This window comes from Sapajus apella, unplaced genomic scaffold (genome assembly GCF_009761245.1).
Source record: "Sapajus apella isolate SASKATOON/1434 unplaced genomic scaffold, GSC_monkey_1.0 scaffold36, whole genome shotgun sequence".
NCBI classification, from domain to species: domain Eukaryota; kingdom Metazoa; phylum Chordata; class Mammalia; order Primates; family Cebidae; genus Sapajus; species Sapajus apella.
Window position 1 is genome coordinate 31,784,099 of NW_022436976.1, and position 9,327 is coordinate 31,793,425.

The 9,327-nt window shown below is 44.6% G+C and overlaps 1 protein-coding gene across 3 annotated transcripts in view; it reads left to right on the forward strand.

The window, feature by feature from the left end:
• The first annotated feature begins 6,934 nt into the window (after nucleotides 1-6,934).
• Nucleotides 6,935-9,327, forward strand: part of LDLRAD1 (low density lipoprotein receptor class A domain containing 1) — a 9,895-nt gene continuing 7,502 nt past the window's right edge. For 2 of the 3 annotated variants that reach the window (XM_032296912.1, XM_032296913.1), the window contains exons 1-2: nucleotides 6,935-7,046; nucleotides 7,584-7,635. In XM_032296912.1, coding sequence (XP_032152803.1) covers nucleotides 6,975-7,046; nucleotides 7,584-7,635 — 124 coding nt within the window. In that variant the 5' untranslated portion in view covers nucleotides 6,935-6,974. The remainder of the gene's footprint in view (nucleotides 7,047-7,583; nucleotides 7,636-9,327) is intronic. The other variant, XM_032296914.1, reaches the window with a different exon arrangement.

Consider the following 9,327-nt stretch of genomic DNA (forward strand, 5'->3'; position numbering starts at 1 on the left):
ACATTTTTTTCTTTGCAGAGAACCTTTTTTGTTTTATTCTTCAGGGTTCATATAACACTTGGCCCATTACATACATATCTAGGCAACTAAAAACAAACATTGTATGAATGAATATTTTTAAGGTAGTAATTCCTAGTTGTTATAATACATACATAAAGTAGTGAGTTCAGCATTCTGTATTTTTGCTCCAGGCTTGAAGTAAAGGTTATCTAGTTAAATTTTTTATATTTGGCCGGGCGCGGTGGCTCACGCCTGTAATCCCAGCACTTTGGGAGGCCGAGGCGGGTGGATCACGAGATCAAGAGATCGAGACCATCCTGGTCAACATGGTGAAACCCCGTCTCTACTAAAAATACAAAAAATTAGCTGGGCATGGTGGTGCGTGCCTGTAATCCCAGCTCCTCAGGAGGCTGAGGCAGGAGAATTGCCTGAACCCAGGAGGCAGAGGTTGCCGTGAGCCGAGATCGCGCCATTGCACTCCAGCCTGGGTAACAAGAGCGAAACTCCGTCTCAAAAAACGCATGAAAAAAAAAAATTTTTATATTTTACATTACCATGCCATTTCACATTACCATACAGCCAGATAGCATTGCTTATTGTGGGCATTGATGCAGTGAATACATTTTCCAAAACAGTTGCCTATTTGGATTTGCTTTAAAGTCCTGCGTAAAAGAGAAGAAACTATTTCTATAATAAAAAGCACTCTCATCAGATATCTGACATAATTAGATACAATATAACATTTTACTAAATCCAGCATTCATGTTTTAAAGGTGTTTACACTGATTCGACTATGCTGGCAAATATACTGTATTGTTAATATTGAACTATTTATTTTTCTCTTAGTCTCTTTATTTAATTCACTTCATTGCTGCTGGGTTCTCTTCGGCCTTTAAAAATATTTCTTAGTGGTCGTTGCCCTGCAGAACTCAAAAAGAAAATTGTACTCATTCGTAGACATTTTGAAAGGGTTAATTTATTGATCAGCCTTATCCCTTGGCATGTGAACAGAGTACTAGACTTATTGTAGGTTCATATGAGCTTTATGCTGTAAAATGAAAAGTGCTTCTATAAAGTTTTCAAGGTAGGGGGTGATTTTATTGTTGTGTATATCTAATAAATATGTGATACTAAAAAAAAAAAAATTCTGAAAGAATAATTTACTTTTGAGAAAAAAGATTGTACTTTTGAAAAAAAAATCCCTAAAATATATGCAGCATAAAAATGTTTCTGATTTTGAAAATCCCAACCAAAGCAACAAAGGCTGAGCTTCAAAACCCCTTCTCCTAAAGTAGCAGTTTGGCCCTTCTTGGATGTGCCTAAACTTAGTTCCTTGTTTCCATCAAACAGTCATAATCTTTGCTAGCACACAGAAAACATCTTGAGAATCTGGTCTTGGCCCTATGCAAATTCTCAAGGGTCTCTGGTTCACATCTCCCAGAGTTCTAAGTCCTTCTTGGTTCATGTTCCTCATCTAAGAGGCATGCTAACTCAGGCAATTACAAAGGCAATACTAATCACCAGAATGAATGATCTAGGCCCAGATTCCAAATTTTTTTGCAAAACTTCATGGGCACCTTTCATTTATGATATGTTTTGTGGTAAATCAGAAATTACTAGATTATCTGGTCAATCTTATCTCAGAAATCCCTGTGGTGCATCATTAGGCAATCTGAGCCGCTGATCGGCACAAAACCCTGCACTGTCTGAGCTTATCTTCCAGCCAGAAGCAAACAGTTTACCCTTTGTTATTAGTCTGTCTGGATTTATCTTAGATAAATGAGCCATTTTTGTTAGGATTTTTTTAAATATATAAAGTAGTTCCATTATAATTTTTGTGGACTCAGATATCAAGTCCACATGTAAGGAATCATCGACAGATTTCCAGTTACTGTCACCACCACCCCAAGGCAGTAATTTTGTTCAGCTCTGCCTTTATAGATCCACAGTTTAACCATTCAGCAACCACTTGAGAGCCTGAGCAGCAGGCCCTATGCTAAATGCTAGGACCACAGTAAGACCCAGTGCCTGACTCCAGTTGCTCAGACGCTAAAGGAGACTATTATTAATGGGAAAAGTGCTGTGACTTGGTAAGCACAGACACATAGTTGGAGCTGTGTGCATTATGGGAGCACATAGGAGGACTTCTGGGAGAAAGTGATAGCCAAGCTTAAACCTGGAGAAAAAGGGAAAGCCAAGCAAAATACAGAGAGCAGTGTACCAGACAGTGGGGACGCTGTGCTCAAAGACCTAGAGGCCAGAGGGTGGGACACTGCAGATTGTTGAGGAGGCCAAGATAGAGCATACAAAAGCATACCAAAAGATGGGCTAGGCAGACCAGATAATAAAGGACCTTTTTAAACCTGCACTTGAACCTGAGCACAGCGGAGAGCCGTTAAAAAGTTTCAGCAAGAGTGTTCCATACAGTGTTGGAATGATTCACTTAGCAACGTGGATGATAGACCAGAGAGGGCAAGTCCAGAGGCCAACAATAAGCTTAGCCTCAGAGTTCTTTTTTTTAATACCCAAGAATACTATTTTCCTTTCATTTTACTTACAGTTTTAAACTTTTCTCTAGAATGCTCTCTCTGTTCCCCCACATTGTTGTCTGTCTACATGGTAAACCTAGGACTGGTCTCTGAGACCTGGTCACAGTCTGAATGTTGCCAGGCAAACTGGAAAGGCTGCCCCGTGGATACCTGGCTTCTTACCACTGTCCTTTCATTCTAGGTTTGCCAGCCAATCTCTAGGAACCCAGCGTGCTCTTGCGCCCCTCCCACCAGGTTTCCAGATGCTAAGCATGTCATATTTGCATTTGGGTTATCATCTGCATGAGTGACTGTTTTAACCTCTCTTTCCTTGACTATCTGTCCTACACTAGTGTCTAGGGTGGGGTATGTACAGTGATAAAGACAGGGATAGTGGGAAATGCAGTCTTCTGTTTGGGAAGCTGGATTGTAGTGTGGATTTTCTAACTCCTTGTGGTAATTAAATTCTGAACCACAGTTTTTAGACCTTTTCTGAAATATTACTGTTGAAGTCAGCTTCATATATTTCACCTTTTTTTTTTTTTGAGACACAGTCTCACTCTGTCGCCCAGGCTGGAGTACACTGGTACAATCTCTACTCACTTCAACTTCCACCTCCCAGGTTCAAGTGATTCTTGTACCTCAGCCTCTCAAATAGCTGGTACTACAGGTGCACGCCACCATACCCTGCTAATTTTTGCAGTTTTTAGTAAAGACAGGGTTCTGCCATGTTGTCCAGGCTGGTCTCAAACTCCTGGCCTCAGGTGATCTGCCTGCCTCAGCTTCCCGAAGTGTTGGGATTGCAGGCGTGAACCACCATGCCCATCCTATTTCGCTATGAAGTACTGTCTTCCTATGATATTAATGACTTATTTGTTTCAAGCAGAGGTTCTGAACATTTTTTGTACCACTGAACTTTTTGGTGATCCAGTGAAGCCTGTGGATCCCTCTTATAGCAAGGTTTTCAAATGCGTAAAACTGAATGTAAAGGATTACAAAGGAAACTGATCATATTCAAATAAAGGGAAGATACTTTTCAAAATGTTATGATACAGTAACATATGTACTTTATTAACACGGAATAAGGTTGCATGGTGGTTCTAAAACTACTGTAATTTCAAATTAATATTTTGAAATATCTAACAACTGTAATATATCTAAATGTCTCATTTCTACTGGTGACAAAGTCACAGGTACTCTGATCCTAATGTGTGTGGACTGTTTCCTATATTCGTAATCAAAGGAAATGTTATATTTCAGTTAGAAGTTGGTGAAAAGAAAGATTTAAAATTTTTCCTATTCAAGTTCACCAAACCCCTGGTTTAGAGGTTGGCTTAATTTTACTTTTGTCATTTTAAGAGTAAATGATTTTGTTTTCTTGTTCAACTCTAAATTATTTGTGCATATTTTACTGCCTCTTTTCTGCTTTTTATGTTCAAATTGTTTTTGCAGTGTTAGAACAGCAATAATTGAAGACTTGGGTGGAAAAAAATAAGCACCCGATTGAAAATGAAAGATTTCAACAAAAGCTCTTGATAATGTTATGTCCGGGTGCACCATCATTGCCACCATTACTGGAGCTCCAAATCTGTAAATTTCTTTATGCTTAAGTATGTAAACTTTAATAAAACTTGGATCATCTGCATTAAACAATAATGCTATCTTGTAAAAGTGTCTACGTAGGTAATTCACAATGGGGTTTGTTGATTCCCCATGACATTTGCAAAGCCCATTGTAGCACTCTCATATGTCATCTTAAATGGATTCTTATAACATCCATCTAGTGGATTAAAGACTTAAGTATAAAACCTAAAACTATAAAAACCCTGGAAGACAACCTAGGCTCCATTCAGGACATAGGCAAAGACAAAGATTTCATGATGAAAACACTAAAAGCAATTGCAATAAAAGCAAAAATTGATAAATTGGATCTGATTAAACCAAAGAGCTCTGCACAGCAAAAGAAACTATCAACAGAGCAAACAGACAACCTTCAGAACTGGAGAAAATATTTGCCAACTATGCATTTGACCAAGGTCTAACATCTAGCATCTATAAGGAAATTAAACAAATTTACAAAGAAAAAACCAAAACTATTAAAAAGTAGGCAATGGACATGAACAGACACGTCTCAAAAGAATATATACATGTCACAAACAAGCATACAAATAAAAGCTCAACATCACTATCATTAGAGAAATGCAAATCAAAACCACAATGAGATACCATCTCATACCAGTCAGAGTGACTATTATTAAATGGTCAAAAAAAGAATGCTTATGCACTGTTGGTGGAAATGTAAATTAGTTCAACCATTGTGGAAGACAGTGTCTTCCTTGAAGACCTAAAATGCTAAAGTCTGAGATACCATTCAACCCAGCAACTCCATTCCTGGGTACATACCCAAAGGAACATAAATCATTCTATTATAAAGACACGTGCACACATATGTTTATTGCAGCACTATTCAGAATAGCAAAGACATGGAATCAATCCAAATGCCCATCAATGACAGACTGGATAAAGAAAATGTGGTACAAATACACCATGGAATACTATGCAGCCATAAAAAAGAACAAGATTATGTCCTTTGCTGGGACATGGATGGAGCTGAAGGCCATTATCCTTGGCAAACTAACAGGAACAGAAAATCAAACGCCACATGTTCTCACTTATAAGTGGGCCATCTAGGAAAGTAGGATGGGGTTTAACACATATATTTTATAGTTGAGAAAACAGAGAGGTGAGTCAGCCAGCCAGGATCCCAGACTTGTGGGAGGGATAGGGAAGGAGTGATTTATGCTGAGGCAGCGTCTGGGCCTCACCTCTAGGCAGGTTTAGAAGCAGATCTCTCAGGTGCCTAGGTCAATCTCTGTAATGGGACACAGACCAAGGCATCCAGAAACAATATTCCACCCTTAAAGGATGCAGAGCCCTTTCACATACGTGCACTCACTTAATCCCAGCCACCACTCTTTGAATTGCGTATTCTTATCTTCACGTTTCAAATAAGGAAACAGAATGAGAGAGTCTGAAGCTTGCCACCTTCAGTTAGATAGGTCTTAATTTGGCAGAGTCAGGATGAAAACCCAGGTCGGCCTGACTCAAGCTTGGGTTTGCTGATTTCATGTCCACAGCCAGGCTAAGGTGGAGACACAGAACATAAAGAATATAGGTATAGCAAAGGCAAGGAAGGCTTCTGGGCAAGAACGATGGATTTAGAAAGCTAAAGGAGCCAGCAGAAGTCATCCTAAGAAGTGACAAGCCACAGACTGGAAGAGATATTTATAACCCAGGTAACAAATGATTCAAATCCATCATAAAGAAATCCGTAAATCCATAAGGAAAAGACAAGCCATCCACAGAAAAATGGGCAACAGATATGAAAAGACAATTCATGAGGGAGGAAATCCATGTGACCAGTATATTTTAAAAGGAGCTGCATAACAACATAGGGTAGGGTGGTTCTTTTTTATGGCTGCATAGTGTTCGGATCTAAGAAAAGGCTGATTGCAGGTTGGAAAATCTATGGGCATCAGAGGCAGGTGAAAGGGGATCCTCCCTAGAACTCTGGAGCTCATTTCTGGAGGTAGACGTCTCTCCCTTCTTGGTCTGGGTCATTGGACCTGTCCCTCAAGCTTCCAGGTTTACTCAGCAGTGGGACAGGCTGCTAGGGAAACCCACTCACTGGGAGCAGAGAAGGGGTTATTCAGGCAAGCAACCAGCCCCCCTTCTCTTCCCTACCTCGGGTGCCACCTCAGGGACAAAAAAATTGTCCAAGCAGAGGCAAGGGCAAGAGGGCCCTGCTCTGGTGAGGCTGTTTCCTTCTCTGCCACCTGACAGCAACACTATGAGGCTGGAATCCTCATCCGCATTCCACAGATGAAGAGCCAGAGGTTCAGAAAGGGAGAAACTGCTCCACGCTTCTAAAGAAAATAATTTAAAATTATATTTGCTTTATAATTTTAGTGGAAAGTGCATATTCTTTCAATCTAGATTACCCATGTCGTTGAACTGAAAGAACAGCAATGAGAAAATGACCCCTGCTTTCTAGCCACTGAAATGTTAATTCTGGGAGTTTCTGCCTGCATCTTCATACCCCTGGAACCTGAGCTCCTCCGGTTCCCTCGCTGATGCGGAGGAAAAAGCACTCCTGAAAAGCTTCTGGGTTTCACCCCTCCCACCTACTGTGTGACCTGGGGCAGTTTCTCCCTTTCTGAACCTCTGGCTCTTCATCTGTGGAACGGGGATGAGGATTCCAGCCTTGCAGTGTTGCTGTCAGATGGCAGAGAAGGAAACAGCCTCACCAGAGCAGGGACCTCTTGCCCTTGCCTCTGCTTGGAAGGCAGCTGGGAGGGAGGGGACTGCCCACAGGGAAGGTGCAGCCCAGGCAAGGCTCCTGTCTGTCCCTCCTCCAGGCTGCCCCGGTTACGAGGCAGGGAACCGATGCTGAGCTCTCTGCACACAGCCCCAGTTGGGGAGCTGGAAGCCGAAGACATGAACAAGATCTTCCCCAAGGTAAGGGCTGCCCTGACCAGGCTCCTGATCTTGGGAGAGATCAAGCCTTGGGATGAGGAGCGGGCAGTAGAGTGGGCGTACGTGGGCGACATGGAGGAAAATCAGCCCCCGCCCTGGCCCGGGGCTCACTCCCAGGGTGTAGGGGGCCCTACCAGTGACCCAGCTATAGAGTCCAGGTGGCAAGTGCTGGGACAGACACAGAGGAGCCAGGTGGACAGGAAGGGAGAGAGTCAGCTTTACTGGGTATCAGGGAAAGCCTCACCGAGGAGTCGCTGCCCACGCCAGTTTGAAGGATGAATATTTGCCAGGTGGACAGCAGAGGAAAAGGCATCCCAGACAGAGGGCCCAGGGCAGGCAAAGGTGTGGAAATGGGAAGCGGGCATGAGGCATCCGGGGCGTTGAGCGTGCTGGGGTGTGAGGGAGCCGCGGTGCCACCTAAGACTCTCGGTGACCCCTTCTGAAAACCCTGCTGTCTGCCTCCCTGAGGCTGGACCTCACCTTATCTAAGCCCACCCCTGACTCTGTTCTCTTGGGCAGGGACAGAATGACTGCATTGCTGCTGGAACCAAGGCCCTCCCTGGAGGGGAAGGTAAAGAACTGAAGGGCCCAGGGCCGGTGCCCTGCAGGGCTCCCTTGAAGCTGGCAGTTGGCTGTAGAGGCATGAGGAAGGTTGGAGGATTCAAGGCTCCCACTGCCCCTCAGACCTCTGCCCCATGTTAATGTTGTCTGCTCCCAGCTTCCTGGTCAGCCATGCTGACAGTCACTTGCTAAATAGGGTTACGCATTCTCTCCATGCACACATATTTATTAAGCACCTATTGTGTGCTGCCGACCTCATAGGCACCAAACTGCATACAGTGCCCACCTGTAATACAGCATCAAACTCCTGACTCAGTGGGTGACCTGGACAATTCTCTTTACCTCTGAAAGATAAAGTGACACATTTATTTAGCCCTACTATGTGCCACTGGCCCACAGTGTGACCAGGACAGTTCTCTTTACTCTTCTGAAGATAGAAGAAGGAAGAAACAGACATGTATTGAGCGTTGTATATGCCCTGGCTTGGCCCACATTTGATCAGTGAGGAAACATACCCAGAGAGGTAGATGAAAATACCAACTATAAAGGATCCAGTCCCAGTTACGTGCCTGGCACCGTGTGACCCCTTTACTCCCCGGGACAGCTCTGAGACAGGGGCCCTGTCATGGGGCAATCACAGATGAGGCAACTGAAACTAAGAGAAGTTGGGTAACCAGGCCAAGGTCACACAGCGGGGAGGCTGGAGGGCCAGGGTTCAAACGTGAACTGAGGTCTCTCTGGTTACAAAGCCCCAGGACTTTTGTTGCTGCATACCGGTGTTCGTTATTTCCAAGTCCTGACTCATGACGGGTGTGGTTGTGGCAAGAATAGCCTCCTTTTCCTCATCCGTGCAGGGAAGGGACCAGCACCTAAGGACTTTCTGGCTTTGAAGCGCAACAGCTTCACTTGGGCAGGAGCCTTGGTTCTGTCAGTTCTCCCGTGGCAACATCTTGCGCGTGGTAGGTGCTGCACAAATATTTGAGGAGCTGCTTGGCTGACCACGACATCTCTCCCTGCCCAGAGTCACGCTGCCTCCCTGGTTACCTGAGTTTACCCTGTTTGCTGACGGCAACGGAGCCACCAGTTAGGGCTGTAGGGATGACGGGTTTTAGATTTCTGCTGCCTCGCCTGCCGTCGTCTCCCTCCCAATGCACATCCATCCTGGAGCCCTGCCACACCAGGCCACTTGGGCTCCCCCACCTGCAACCACCAGACCTTTCCTCCTGCCACGCCCTCTGCCTGGAAGCCCCTTTCTTTGCACCCTTCCCTTACCTGCCTGTGGAAATCCCACCCTGCTTCTGAGGACCCTGCATCAGAAATGTGAATGGATTGAAAATAACTGACCCATACTGGGGGCCTTCCCTTGTCTCCTGGACCCCTGGGCCAGCGTATTCACAGAGTGTTCACAAAGCTCTGGGCCTGGCACGGTGGCTCATGCCTGTAATCCCAGCACTTTGGGAGGCCAAGGTGGGTGTATCACCTGAGGTCAGGAGTTGGAGAGCAGCCTAGCCAACAGGGCGAAACCCCATCTCTACTGAAAATACAAAAATTGGCCAGATGTGGTGGTAGCCACCTGTCATCTCACCTACTTGGGGGGGCTGAGGCAGGAGAATCTCCTGAACCCAGGAGGCAGAAGTTGCAGTGAGCCGAGATCATGGCACTGCACTTCAGCCTGAGCAATAGAGCGAGACTCTGTCTCAAA